At 45.0% G+C, this 15459-nt stretch overlaps 1 protein-coding gene across 2 annotated transcripts in view; it reads left to right on the top strand.

Moving 5' to 3' along the window:
- The window catches only part of LOC147700316 (uncharacterized), an 87494-nt gene that overhangs the window by 11237 nt on the left and 60798 nt on the right, over positions 1-15459 (top strand). For both annotated transcript variants that reach the window (XM_086935689.1, XM_086935690.1), the window contains exons 4-5: positions 10998-11084; positions 11406-11513. In XM_086935689.1, the coding sequence (XP_086791815.1) occupies positions 10998-11084; positions 11406-11513 (195 nt within the window). The remainder of the gene's footprint in view (positions 1-10997; positions 11085-11405; positions 11514-15459) is intronic.

Here is a 15459-nt window from a genome sequence, read left to right as displayed (position 1 = left end):
CATTTATTTTTTTACATTTGGTTACAGAGCTCACAATTATCGAACATTCATCCTGGTGCTCAAAACATAATAATACATCTGAAGAACTGGAGAGGAAGTCTCAACTAAATCAGGAAAACCCAGAGCAAACCTTTACACGAGTTTGCATCACCAAAGATACATTCCATAGTAAAATAGAGCTCTCTGAGCCAGATGTACCACCAGTGTAAATTGCGACTCGCAATTTGTGCTCGATTGCGAGTCGCAATATACAATGTATAACAGCTTCAGAGACGCTGATTGCGATTCCCAATGGGGGTCTCAAAATGCGAGCCTCATGAATATTAATGAGGCACTCGCAATTTGCGACCCCATTGTGAATGGCTGGCCCTCCCAGGGATTGTGGCCTGCTGGGCTCAGTAGACATCGATGACTGGGACATCTTTTAAATAAAGCAGTTTGTTTTACTAAATGCAGCCCGTTTTCCTTAAAGGAAAATAGGAAGGATAAAAAAAAAAAAATGAAACGTTTTCGTTTAATTTTTTAAGGGCAGATAGTGGTCCCTGGAACCACTGCTTGCCCCTAAAAAATATTTTCCCCTGCATTTGCAAAGGGAAGGGGTCCCCTCGAGACCCCTTCCCATTTGCGACCCCATTACCACCCTCTTGAAGAGGGCGGTAGATTGCGAGTGTTTTGCAACCGCAATTGCGGTCGCAAAACATTCGTACATGGCTTGTAAGTCGCTATTAGGATGGGAATGCCCCTTCCTTATAGCGAGTCGCAAAACACTATTTTGCGAGTCGCAAAATTTGTGTTTGTGCATGGCCCTATCCGATTTAGCATGTGCAAGCGGATCGCAAATCCATTTGTGCATGCTAAACCTCGTCGTACAGCTGGCCCTCTGTGAGCAATGCAGAGGTGCTTCAATGACACTTTCAGCTCCTCTGGCAGCTAGTGCAGTGCTCTACAAGCCTCTGACAGGGGATCAAATTTACAGAGGTTTTTGATCGCTAATAGTAGCAAATATAGCAATATAGCAACAGCTAGACTTGTCTTGATCTCTTCAGAGGCAATATTCATCATAGATTAATTTCTCTGCCTGGAACTAAAACGAATCTGCCAGGCATCTAGATTAAAGACTGCTCCAAGATTCTAACAGCTTTTCCAGTGGCATTGCCCGAATAGAGAGAAAATTGACAGGCCAGCCAGTATCATTTGGGTCTAGCGCATACATTTTATAAAGAACGTTTCTACGGGGACTGACCTGGCGGTTAAGCTGGTATTAAACATTGGAGCATTGATAATGCATATGCCACATTCCTTAACATGCCATGGGGCTTGGATCTTTCAGGGAACTGTATTTAGGGCTTGAAATACAATTTCTTCCTCATCTACTGAGTTGAAACAAAAAGATTCCCACAGCTACCCAGACCAAACTCTGGGAGGACGTTAAAAGAGGGGTTCATCAGCGAGCTGTTCTCATGTAATACTCTCATATATTCATCTCAAGTTAGATGTAAAACTAAGTTGCAAAACAGTCGTAATTTTCAGCCTGTGGGTTTTTTCCACCCAAATATTTCACCTTAGCCTTTGTATGCTCTTTTTTGTGTATTTTTAGTTGACTTTTCGTAGGCTAATCTAGTGACCACCATATAGCACTTGTGTGAGGCCTATTCTGTTTTTTGCATTGAGCACTCAAAGCACTGGCAAAGCTCTGGCCCCACAAGAGAAGGTTTCTTCCTGAAAGCCTTGATGCTCAAAACCTCTTAAAGGGTGGAGGAAGACTCACTCAGCTTATCGTTATGGTCTGTCAGACCACCCACCTAAGCCTTTCCTTAAAAGTCTACTTGCCGGCATTTAGCTCCAGCTCCCAACATAGATGGATCTCAGAGGTGAGGACTCTTAAGCTAAAAGGGTTTAACACTAAGGGCAGCTAGAAGGAAGTCAGTTTGTGATTTGTCGAGGACAACATGGTAGCACTCTTTATGGGAGCAAGAACATCTGCATGCACACCTGTGCCTCTTTAAAAGGCTCAAGAGCTTTGTGAAATTCTTGCGCTCTAGATAGATATCGTTGCTGCACTAAATGAAATAAATCACGCTTGAATGCATTGGAGCCGCAGTAGTGTTTTTATTCAGTTTCCGGCTAGTACTACCTAACTGGATAGGAAACACAACTTTGTGGTGATGTTCAGGTGTTCCCCACAGCGCAGCTCATTACGATTAAGAGGCTCGGGATTCGCCGACAAAAAAGTTGGCCTACCTGCTGAAGATTTCGGAAACAGCCAGGGTTTGCAGAGGTATTACCTTTGCACTTCAAGAGTGGAAGAACATTGTATATTGAACTAAGCAAGTAATGACGTGTACTGTTATATTAACAAGTGCATGAGGTTAAGTGCTTTGAGTGTAGTTTGTTTCTCAGCCCTACATGGAATTTATTCCATATCAGGCAACAAGAGGGCATTGTTTTATCATAACTTTATACAAGGCATTAATGGATTGTGTACTGCAAAGAAGGATGCACTGATACTTCTTTTTTCAATCGCAAAGCATTATGGACATTGAAGTATTGAGTGACAGTGTACCTTTAAAAATGCCTGCACGTGAGTCCATCCTTACTGTCTGAAGTTGCAGGACATTTTAAAACCAAACGCCACTGCTCTTCACATTGTGCATATGATTAAAGCCCGCTAATATAAAAATATACTTTTACCCACTCTTGATTGGAGGGCTTGTTTCTCAGTGGGAAGTGTGTGAGTTTGCTGGTGCTGTATTAAGCGGTGACGTTAGTTCCAAGCCCGACCCGCCTGGCTGGGCGTCCTTTTATGTCAAGGCTCTTCTGGAATTTAAGTTTGAATAGTGCATCAATTATTCATATATGTATTCATATGATTTATCGTGTGTGATCGAATTTATGGAAAGTGCATTTTACATCATTCATCCTGAGACTAACTCTCTTCAAAAATAATCAGAAAAGTGTGTTTAAGCCTTGTACAGATAAGTATTAAGCAGAGAGGAATCTTTACCTTTCTTCCTGTGAGATTGGTTCCCATGAGCTGAGCTGCAGCCATCCTTAGTAAAGGTCATCAAGCATTAAAAAAGGCTCTTCTGGAATGAATTTATATATATATATCCATGACGTCTGGCTCAGACCAAGGCTCCCGGGCGCTCTTCGGCGGTGCATCAAAGAGGTGGCAGAGCCCAGCCACATTCAATCATTAGAGGTTATCCCCGAGGGGAAGTTTTCCTTCGTGCACTCCCAGGTTAGTTTGAATAATATTTCAGCAACATCTTATATTTCAAAGATTTATTTACAGCAAGCCAGCTGTATATATATATATACACACACACATACTAGCTTACCCGTCGTGCGTTGCTGCGATCTCAGAAGAAAGGAAATTTAAGGAAACTTGTTATGATAAAATTCAATTTACATTCTGTCATTTTTATTGAAACTTATTCATTTTAATATGGAAAACATTTTAAAGTGTTTTAATTCTGTTTATTTATTCGAGTGCTTGTGGATACACGGTATTTTTTGTTTTTCCGTCTGGTGCGTACACGAATAAATCAGAAGGTTTTCCGACGTGTGAGCTGGCCACATACAGTTGTCCATGTGAGAAGCACGGATTCTCCAAATCTAGTCCACACACTTGCAGCGATTGTCCTTATGCTTTGTTGATGGTCATTGCAAAAGCGAGTCGCACCGGAAACTGTAAACGTTGCGTACACGAATAAATCAGAAGGTTTTCCGACGCGTGAGCTGGCCACATACAGTTGTCCATGTGAGAAGCACAGATTCTCCAAATCTATTCCACACACTTGCAGCGATTGTCCTTGTGCTTTGTTGATGGTCATTGCAAAAGCGAGTCGCACCATAAACTGTAAACGTTCAGTATTGGAAAGATTATGAGGGCCCTGGGTGGCCGGGGGGGCCGATATTTAACAAATCTTTTTTTTGTTTTTGCCAGAAACCTTCGCGGGAGTGTACTCAACAACTTAAAAAAAAATAATAATATTTATTTATTTATGTAGTTTATTTATTTATTTTAGCCAGAAACCTTCGCGGGAGTGTACTCAACAACTTCCCAGAGTTTCATGCCGATCGGATGAACGGTGTAGTAATGCATAAAGGACAAACGGACTTACTTTGTGTGTGTGTGTGTGTGTGTGTGTGTATGTATATATGTGTGTATATATATATATATATATATCCTCACAAGACCCCTCCAGTAAAAAGAAATTAAAGGCCACTCTGGGAAATCCATGGAAGTCCTTTATTAGACAGCTTGGCCATGAGGCATTTCGACAGGATTGCCTTCGTCGGATGCCGCTGTTACCAGGAAACTGCTCCATCCACGCCTTTGAATGCCCTGCACCACTCCCTATGGGTGGGAGTGCAATTGGCCACTGATCGCATGCTCGCATACCAACTGTAGTCCTGTTGGAACTGCAGTTCCCAGAAGGCAACATACCTGGCTAGGTAATGCGTGGGGAAAGCACGAAAATAGCAAACCAAATTGGGCATTTGATGTTCAAAATGGAAAGACCCGGTTTGGTATTGTGTCCTTGGGCTTCCTCGGGTCCCCTTGACGTTCAGCCCCAATATATATATATTCACAACCTTCTCCATTTGTCCAAGGAGATGTGAGACACACTCAAAAATGGCTTCAATCTTCATTTATTGCTGCAAGACATGAACTGCTGCGTGCCTCCCTTACGTGTTTCGGCAATCAAGGCTTGATCAAGGGTACAATCGGAAGCTTAAACGACCCGGAGGAAATTTGCCTTTCATCATGTGGTGTTACAGCAAACTAATGTTGGACGGAATGCTGATGATGCAACATTCCACCCAGCCAAAAGATCTAGGTTAAATTCATTGTTCTTTTGCCCACTACGCCACCCCAGTTTGGACCCAGCCATATGCAAATCAGTCTTAACCCTGTGGCCCATGGGAACAGTCCAGACCGAACTGCCAGGTCAGGTCCTCCCTGGACGGAAACAAGCATCCTGGGACCGATTTTAGGGTATGTCACCCTTCTTCAGCCAGGCTAGCTTGAATCCAGTGGCACACTGAGCAAGGGACCCACGTCTGGGCATACCCATTCCACTTAGGGCGAAAAATGTTATAGCAAACAAATGATGAACGGAATGCTGACAATGCAAACATTCTCCCTCAGTCAAAAGATCTGAGTTAAATCCATCGTTCTTTTGCCCACTATGCCACCCCAGTTTGGACCCAGCCATATGCAAATCAGTCTTGACCCTGTGCCCCATGGGAACACATTCTCCCTCAGTCAAAAGATCTGGGTTAAATCCATTGTTTTTCTGCCCACTACGCCACCCCAGTTTGGACCCAGCCATATGCAAATCAGTCTTAACCCTGTGGCCCATGGGAACAGTCCAGACCGAACTGCCAGGTCAGGTCCTCCCTGGACGGAAACAAGCATCCTGGGACCGATTTTAGGGTATGTCACCCTTCTTCAGCCAGGCTAGCTTGAATCCAGTGGCATAGTGACCAAGGAACCCACGTCTGAGCATACCCATCTCACTTAGGGCGAAAAGCGTTACAGCAAACAAATGATGGACGGAATGCTGACAATGCAAACATTCTCCCCCAGTCAAAAGATCTGGGTTAAATCCATAGTTCTTTTGCCCACTATGCCACCCCAGTTTGGACCCAGCCATATGCAAATCAGTCTTGACCCTGTGCCCCATGGGAACACATTCTCCCTCAGTCAAAAGGTCTGGGTTAAATCCATTGTTTTTCTGCCCACTACGCCACCCCAGCTTGGACCCAGCCGTATGCAAATCAGTCTTGACCCTGTGCCCCATGGGAACAGTCCAGACCGAACATTCAGGCCAGGTCCTCCCTGGACCAGAAACAAGCATTCTGGGACCGGTTTCAGGGTATGTCAACCTTCTTCAGCTAGGCAAGCTAGAGTCCAGTGGCACAGTGAGCATGGGACCCACGTCTGGGCATACCCATCCCACTTAGGGCAAAAAGCGTTACAGCAAACAAATGATGGACGGAATGCTGACAATGCAAACCTTCTTCCCCAGTTAAAAGATCTGGGTAAAATCCATTTTACCAGCCAGGCTAGCTTGATTCGGGGTCAAGAATGATTTATTAAGGCCAAACGATGGGAAAGCAATGGTTTTCACTCCAGCCCTGTAGACTTTTCGGACCCGTCTAAAACTGATTTGGCTGCCGTGTTGGAGTCTTTAATCGTTTCCATGACAGCTGCTTTGGACTGTAAAATGAATTCCCATCGTCCAACGCTTAACAGTATTAGAAAGGGGTCTTGCCTCCCTGAATTTGTCCTCCCGAGTTGATTTTGTGGCAGCAGGTGCAGGGACTCTAAGCCAAGACAATAAAGGTCCATTGCCACAGTAGGTGCTGGAGGGCACATCTAATTGCATATGCCCATGCCTACGGCCAGCCCATCCACCAACATTGTCTATGAACCGAAAGGAAGGGGCACTCACTCAATCCAAGGTTAAATCTGGCCCTCAAGATGTTGTGAGTAGGGTAATCATGATGTCCAGGGAGGGAAAAAAGAGCCATCTTTCTGAGGCACCTATCAATCCCATCCATTGTTCAACCTCTCTACACTCACCACCAGAATCTACCCCTTTTGTGTTAGTTCTAGCAAATTTACCAGTCCTCCTGTTGGGAGTGTAGGAAGAATTTAGCCAACTCAAGCATATAGTGGTGCAGTGGCTGAACTCCAATACTGCCCCAGGCTTTGGGGTGGAAAGACACATCATTATGAAAAAGAAAGAGCCTCATGTTCCTGTCTCCTTCACAAAGGAGCCAGAAAATAAGTAGTGTCCTGGTACTCCTGTTGTGTTGGCAGAGGGTTTACAGAAACTCCTGCAGTAATTGAATCGAGTTTACGTGTTCTGAACTGTATGTTTTCAGTATCTTTTTTTCAAGATTGGTCCGCATGCTCTGTACGTAGACAATCCATTTTTATCTTGCTCGACTCGTCCAGTGCAACTATTTCCCGAAGGCTATTGTGATAGTCGCCCAGAGCTGGTGTGTACTTCAACCTGCGCCAAAATAGCAGGGGCCTTAACTGGGATTTTTGTGTCACCGGGGTAAGACCTACATCTCTTCGTTATGGTAAAATTCAATTCAATTCAATTCAGTGATTTATATAGCGCGCTACATACCCAGAGGGTCTCAAGGCGCTTGAAGAAGGGTGGGGAGTTACTTGTCGAATAACCAGGTTTTAAGTTGCTTTCTGAATGCTAGGTGGTTCTGAGTGAGGCGAAGGTGAGTGGGAAGTGAGTTCCAGGTTTTAGCCGCCAGGTAGGAGAAGGATCTTCCTCCCATGGTGGTTTTGTTAATGCGAGGTACAGCAGCAAGGGCTTGGTGGGAGGAGCGTAGCTGGCGGGAGGGGGTGTCGAAGGAAAGTCGTGAGTTGAGGCATTCGGGTCCAAGTTCGTAAAGTGCTTTGTGTGCGTGGGTTAGAAGGCGGAATGTTATCCTCTTCTTGATGGGGAGCCAGTGGAGGTTTTTCAGGTGACCAGAAATGTGATCTTTACGCGGAATGTCTAGAATGAGTCTGGCTGATGCGTTCTGGATGCATTGGAGTTTTTTCTGAAGTTTTGCGGTGGTACCGGCGTATAGGGTGTTTCCGTAGTCCAGGCGGCTTGTAACCAGTGCGTGGGTGACCGTCTTTCTAGTTTCAGTGGGGATCCAGCGAAATGTTTTTTTAAGCATGCGAAGAATGTTGAAGCAGGATGATGAAACTGCGTTGACTTGTCTGGTCATCGAGAGTGAGGAGTCCAGAATGACACCCAGGTTTCGTGCGTGGTCTGTTGGGATGGGTGCTTTTCCAAGGGATTCTGGCCACCACGAGTCGTCCCAGGCGGAGGGGGAGGTACCTAAGATAAGGACTTCTGTTTTGTCGGAATTCAGTTTCAGGCGGCTGTGCTTCATCCACTCGGCTACTTCTCTCATTCCTTTGTGTAGGTTGGTTTTGGCGGTGTTAGGGTCTTTGGTGAGTGTGAGGATCAGTTGAGTGTCATCAGCGTAGGAGATGATGTTAAGGTTGTGTTGACGTGCGATGGTCGCGAGGGGGCTCATGTATACGTTGAAGAGGGTGGGGCTGAGTGAAGATCCTTGTGGCACGCCACAAATGACTTCAGTGGCTTCTGATTTGAATGGTGGGAGGCGGACTCTCTGAGTTCTTCCGGCAAGGAACGAGGTGATCCACTCCAGTGCTTTTCCTTGAATTCCGATGTTTCTGAGGCGTTGTAACAGGGTGCTATGACAGACTGTGTCGAAGGCCGCGGAGAGGTCGAGGAGGATGAGGGCGACGGTGTCACCATTGTCCAGTAGAGTTCGAATGTCGTCTGTTGCTGCGATGAGTGCGGTCTCAGTGCTGTGTTTGGCTCGGAAGCCGGACTGTGAGGAGTTGAGCGATTTGTTGGTTTCGAGGAAGGCGGCGAGCTGATTGTTGACAGCTTTCTCGATGACTTTGGCCGGGAATGGAAGAAGTGATATGGGGCGGTAGTTTTTGAGTTCGGTGTGGTCAGCTGTGGGTTTTTTCAGAAGGGCGCTGAGTTCGGCGTGTTTCCAGCTGTCAGGGAAGGTGGCGGAGGTGAGGGAGCAGTTGATGACATCTCGTAGGTGGGGTGCGATGATGGAATCTGCTTTGTTGAAGATGTGGTGAGGGCATGGGTCTGTGGGGGATCCTGAGTGGATGGAGTTCATCAGGCGGATGGTATCATCCGTGGAGATTGGGTTCCAGTCATTAAGGATGTTCAAGGGGGGTGAAGGTGTGGCAGAAGGTTGGGTGGGTTGGTCTCCGGGTTGGTTGTCGAAGCTGTTGTGGATGTCTGCGATTTTGTTGTGGAAGAACGAAGCTAGGGAGTCGCAGAGGTCTTGAGAGGGAGTGATGTCGTTGGTGTTGGCAGTGGGGTTGGTGAATTCTTTGACGATGTTGAATAGTTCCTTGCTGTTGTGGGCGTTGTTGTCAAGTCGGTCTTTGAAAGCGGCTTTCTTGGCAGTTCGGATCAGTTGATGGTGTATGCGGGTGGCGTTTTTGAAGGCGTCTCTGGTGCTGGTGTTTGGGTCTTTTTTCCAGGCCTTCTCGAGGGAGCGACAGAGTTTCTTGGATTTCTTGAGATCATCGTTGAACCAGGGGGCGTTTTTGTTGCCTTGTTTGATTTGACGTTTTTTCAGGGGTGCTAGGTTGTTGGCGCTGTTGGTGAGCCATTGTGTGAGGTTAATGGCTGCTTGATTGGCGTTCGATGAGTGGGCAGGGGGGTTTTGAAGAAGCGATGGGGAGATCTGTTCGATGGTGATTTTGTTCCAGTTTCTTCGCATAGTAGGTTGAGGATGGTTGTGGGTTGTGGTCTTTTTGTAGATGAAGTGAACGCAGCTGTGGTCCGTCCAGTGGAGAGCTGTGGTGTGACTGAAGGAGATATGATTGCTGGAGGTGAAAATAGGGTCGAGTGTGTGACCTGCGAGGTGAGTGGGGGTATTAACAAGTTGTTTGAGTCTGAGGTTGGCGAGATTGTCCAGAAGGGCGGTGGTGTTGCTGTCGTTACTTTTTTCCAGATGAAAATTGAGGTCTCCCAGTAGAATATAGTCCTTGGACGGTTATTCTCTGCTAGTCCCAGCTCGCCCAAAGCACCCCAAACCTCAGCCCAGTGAAGCGTGCTGCCCTCTGTCTTAGCCCTATATACTTTTAGTGCTGGTGAAATGTGTTCACTCTTGGAAGCTTTATACATTGTCAAGATTGCAGCAGCCTGGTGTGTTAGTTTTAAGGCATTTTTCTGGACCTGAGCGGACCAGCACATATTCCTAGTAAGGGTTCTGCCGAAATAAGTGAACTCGTTAACTCTCTAACGGTTGCCCTTCCAGTAGAATAGAGACTCTGATTGTCCTATGGGGATTTATGACAATACATTGGCTAGTCCCTGATCGTCACAGGATGACCCAAATCTATTGACAAGATTTTGAAGTCCCATAGGAGTTTTGGAAAAGAATAGAGTGTCATCTGCAAACAGGAGTAGGGGTATCTTCCTACCTCCGACCTTGGGGGAGTCATTCTCTCTGTCCTTCAGGTAAGTGACCACATTGCTAAGGAATAATGAGAACAGTGTGGGAGCGAGGACACACCCCAGTCGGACGCCCTTATTTACCCCTATCCTCTAAGTCAGTTCCCCTCAGTCAGTTCTAGGTGTTTTGCAGCACTAGGCGAGAATTGAAAAATGCCGCCCCTCCCTTTTACTACCATCACTCTCTCCCCCTGTCATCCAGGCTAGAAGAATTAATGCATTAGATAATCCCAAACACATTTTTTGCCGCCCTATTCGGCAGCCTAGTCTTGCCTAATGGTAGAAAAGGCCCTGGGAGCCATCTGACTTGCGCATATTTGCCCTGGGTAGACAGATTATGCTCCTTCTTACGGACACTAGGGAGCCAGTTGTCTGTACCTTTGCCATATCAGGTGGGATCAGTAATAGTCTGGCCTTTTAATTTAGTTAACTTCCTCCTCCTTTTGTTTGGCACTTTTGCCTCGGTTCTGTAAGAGGTAAAAAAAATACAGGTGTGAAATGATACTCCGTATGTAGTCAGTGTTTTTCGCTGTATATACCCGTTCATCATATTTTAGGCGCTATGCGCTATCAATAACTGTCTTATGGCTATTTCATAGCCGTTTTATTCAAGTTTTAAAAAAAAGTAGTTTTATGCATACTTATTTGTGGCATTTTATTGTTAAGTCTTTTTGTCTGTACTTTAATGGTTGCACAAACCGAGTAAAGTATTTTGATGATGGAGTATCTTTTTTCAGGATTCTTTAGTCGCACATTTTTCCTGCAGTAATTCAGATTTTATTAGACTTCATCCCTCTATATCAAAATCAAAGCATACTATCCACAAAAAGTGTTATTTCCTCCCATGCCCATATAACAGCCATCATCTCCATTAACATTTTAGAATGATTAAACCTAATGTTTAATACAGCCTGCAATGTAACCGTTTTCCTATTGCAGGATTTCCTCCTGTCACGTCCGAGGAGAAGAAATTAGAAGCAGTTGATGGAGATGGAACAGGCAGCCGAAGCGCCAGTGTCAGTGCAGGTAAAGGACAGTTTTTCCTGATGGGATGGGCATTGAGTGTCCACCTTCGAGGCCGGTGCATTAATGGTGCATCAGAGTAGTTTCAGTAGTATACAGACGTAGCCCTTGTCTAGTTGTCTGAATACACTGCAGGAGTTATACATATATATATATTTTTTAAATATTTTAATTTGCTTTTTTGAAACATGGAGTTATACATATTTGAGGAGTTCATGTCTCTTCTCTGGTCCTGTTCATTTCATACGAGTTCCTTAAATATTCTAGGCTGTTCAGATTTCTTCACAGTTTTATTTCCAAAGTATATTTAACATGTTTTTACAGGTTTGGGTGGTATTGCGTCTCTTTCATCAGACTTTAAAGAAGAGGCCGAGACTTTGTCTGTGGACCACTGGGACTCTGAGATGAAAGGAAGCATCAAGAATCTTACAAGTAAGTGAATGGCACCCGCCTGACAACCTTTTTTTCTGATTTAAAATATTGAAAAAAACCTATAACCCTGCTCTCGTGTCTATTTAGGTCAATAAAATCTCTCTGTACTTCCTTGCTTTACTAGGATGTGAGCGTCCATGTTGTAAGTCCAGTATATTGTTACCCCAGAGTTAATACATCACTTGTGTTCACCAGTGGGGTAGTCTCTTTCTTGTGCTCTCACTCCCCTGTAATAATAATTTGCTTACAATGAGATGATGTAAAAAAACCTGCTCATGCGGTCATCTGGTTCTGCTCACTCTGCTGTTTACGTATGAGGCCTTTAAATGTATTGTACTGATCATATTTCTTCCCAGTCTCTGAGTTTTTGTCACAGAATTGGCATGGATCATGGAATTGATTTCAACATGATCTGAGATGAAAGTGATGTGGTTCAGGAGGTTCTTGGTCCCACCCAGTAGATTTCACATGCCACCCAATCGTCCCCCCCCCGCCCCCCCCGGCCCCCTCGATCATGAAGTTTTGCAGAGCAAAGATAATGGAGAAGTGTCCCTTAATCCCTCCCTTGCGTTATGTTGGAGGAAGGACCCATTTGAGACAGTCAGTTGTGCCAAAGAACCCAACAGGTTCATTTTTTAGCTCACTTTCGGCCCATCCTCTTCTTTACTACACACACAAGACATGTAGTTTGCATACATTATGTATTGTACATTAACGTTGCACAGAACATATGCAGCCAAGTGATGGCAAATATCACAGTTAACAATCTGTGGTGCGTGCTGTATCCTGGTGCGTTGATGTTCTCAGGGGAGGTATCGTGAAGCACCTCAAAACAGAACTCCTACTTTGACGAAAAACAACTTACAGTATCCAAGCCCAAGCAGATCACAGGAGCATGCACAGACTGTGTATCTACTGCACTACAACCTGCAGAGCGATAGTTACAGCTAAATAAAATTTTCCTTATTTGGGGTTTTTGGTTAGAGTTATAAACAACTAGTGGTAGCCTTGGAATGTCATGGGTGTGGTACATTGATGTAGCGTCCAAACAAGCAAGTATACAGTTAACAGCAGATATGCGGACTACTCCGAGCTGATATAAAATCCTCAAATTGAGATTGACAACAGCAAACATGACAGAAGTTTACACATTATAATTGTGAAAAGGCCATGTGTGGTGTCCTTGGTCATGTTTCTTTTCCTCCTGCATGTAGTCCCATACTGAACTTTATGTCTGAGGTCGCCTAACTCAATGCCCTTTAGATTTGAGAGGGGGCGGAAGCAAGTCTCCTTAATAATGGCCTTCTAAACAATCGGAATGAATCGCTCTCCCACTGCTGAGTATATATATGATGTGTAAGCTACGAAAGTAGTGTTTGTAAACTGTGTAAGTGTAGCCTAAAGTGCTGAAAAAGCTCCTAATATTTATTTTGTTATTTCTGGTCTGTAGATATTCAGGGGCACATGCATCAAGCTTTTTACTGGTCGCAAACGGGCCGATTCTGCGAATCGGCCCATTTGCGACCAGTACAAAACCATTTCCTATGCATCAACCCAAAATGCATTTGCCAAATAGGTAATCTCAATTTTTGTAATTACCTATTTTGCAAATGCATTTAGGGAATCGCAATTTGCGATTCCCTAAATGCAATGCAAGAAGCCTTTTCAAAATGCGCCTTTTCCTTAAGAAATCACAAATTACTACTAACTTCAAGTTGATGGTAGTTTGCAAATCCTTAGAAAAATGCACAAAATTGCATTTTTCTAAGTGCCCTGTGGCGCATAAACATGCCCTTAGGACATGTGTGCGTGCCACATGTACACACTTACTTGTTTTGGGGGTGCATCAGGGGGGCCTTAGGCCCCTTAGCACCCTTACATTTGCAATTTGCGATTACCTATTTGGCAATCACAAACTGCAAATGCTTTCCCATAGGAATATATGGGAAAGCATTCCCTAATAGCGAATCACAATTTGCGATTTGCTATTAGGGAATGTGTAGGAATCGTTATTATTTTTGCTAGACTTACAAGCATACGGAATTGCACTACTAAATAGCAATACCTTAAAAATCGCTATTAAGGAATCGCAATTCCTTATCTTGTTGCATGTGCCCCAAAGTTTCTAACATGTTTGTTTGGATCCTGTATAAGAAGGTTGTGTCGGCATTCAATCAATCCTTCGGTTTTTAATTTATGTTTTGCCTTATATCCCTCGTGTTGCTTTAACCTCTGCTTTTGGTTAGAGCTGTGATTGTGGTGGCCACCCTCTATGTATAGATTTCTGAAATGATTTTGGCAACTTTATTTCTCTCTATTTGTGCTGCAAATAAGCAAGACTCTGGCATAATTGTCATCTAAGTTTCCCAGGCAAGCTATGCAAGAGAGATGCAGTGTGACAAATTACATGTTATTAGAGTGATCATTAAGTTTTACTTACTAAATAGACTTATATATTCGCAGTGGTACCGCATTTGTTAACAAAAGGTACCATCCATTTGGGAAAACACATGGTTAATAATCTATTTTCTTTGGGAATGACTATAGGATATACCGTTTCCACCTAATAGATTCCTGTAAGCGATCTTTTAAATAAAGTGATCTTTTGGTTTTACTTCCTGAATAGAGTTATATATTTGCAGTGTTCCACACTTGTGAACAAAAGGCACCATCCATATGGAAAGACTCATGGTTAATAGTAGTTTTGGGACATGACTTTAGGTTATATTGTTTCCCCCTGACGAATTCCTGTAGGTAATCCAGAAGCTTATCAATGAATCAGGGGAATTGTAAGCGCTCTACTCAAGGTGCTGAGGGGAGGTGGGGGAAGGGGTCGGGGTCAGCAGAACTGTTTAGCCGAAGAGCCAGGTCTTGAGGGTCTTCCTGAAGGTGTTCGGGGAGGGCGCGCGGCAGATGTCTGCCGGCAGCTCATTCCATGTCTTGGCTGCAATGTGAGAGAAGGATCTTCCGCCTGCTTTGGCTTTCTGGATGCGCGGGGTTTCAGCCAGTGCGAGGTAAGAAGATCGGAGGTTTCTTTTAGGTACGTGGAAGGTGATTCTGTCGTTGAGGTATTTGGGTCTGTTGTTGTGTAGGCATTTGTAGGCGTGTGTAAGAATTTGGAAGGTGACTTTTCTCCACGGGAAGCCAGTGGAGTCTTCATTGGTGTTGGCTGATGTGTTCATGCCGGGGGATGCCAATGTCGAGTCTGGCGGCGGTGTTCTGTATTGTCTGGAGTTTGCAGAGTAGGTATTTGGTGATGTCGGTGTAGAGTGTGTTTCCATAGTCCAGTCTGCTGGTGATGAGTGCGTGGGAGGCTGTCTTCCTTGACTCAGGGGGGATCCATCTGAAGGTCTTGCAGAGGATGCGCAGGGTGTTGAAGCAGCTGGAGGTGACGGTGTTGACCTGTCTGTTCATGGTGAGGGATGACTCAAGTACGATGCCTAGGTTTTTGGTGTGGTCTGAGGGGGTAAGTGGGCTTCCGAGGGTGGTTGGCCACCAGCTGCTGTCCCATGCTGAAGTGGTGGTTCCAAGGACGAGGACTTCTGTCTTCTCGGCGTTGAGTTTCAGGCAGCTGTTGGTCATTCAGACTGCAACGTCTTGCATTCCTTTCTGGAAGTTGAGTGGAGTCTTTGGTGAGGGAGAGGATGAGCTAGATGTCATCAGCGTAGGAAACAATGTGGAGGCTGTGTTGTTGAACGATGGCTGCGAGGGGGGCCATGTAGATGTTGAAGAGGGTCAGGCTCAGTGATGATCCCTGTGGGACTCCACAGGTGATTTTCGTGGGATCGGAGCGGAAGGGTGGCAGTCAGATCCTTTGGCTTCTTCCGGTGAGGAATGATCGGATTCAGTCCAGGCCAGTTCCTTGTATGCCTGCGTATTGTAGTCTGGCGACTAGTGTGCGGTGGGAGACGATGTCGAAGACCGCTGATAGTTCGGGTAGGATGAG

The sequence above is a fragment of the Lissotriton vulgaris genome, chromosome 8 (assembly GCF_964263255.1).
Source record: "Lissotriton vulgaris chromosome 8, aLisVul1.2, whole genome shotgun sequence".
Taxonomy (NCBI): domain Eukaryota; kingdom Metazoa; phylum Chordata; class Amphibia; order Caudata; family Salamandridae; genus Lissotriton; species Lissotriton vulgaris.
This window is presented reverse-complemented; position numbering and strand designations above follow the sequence as displayed.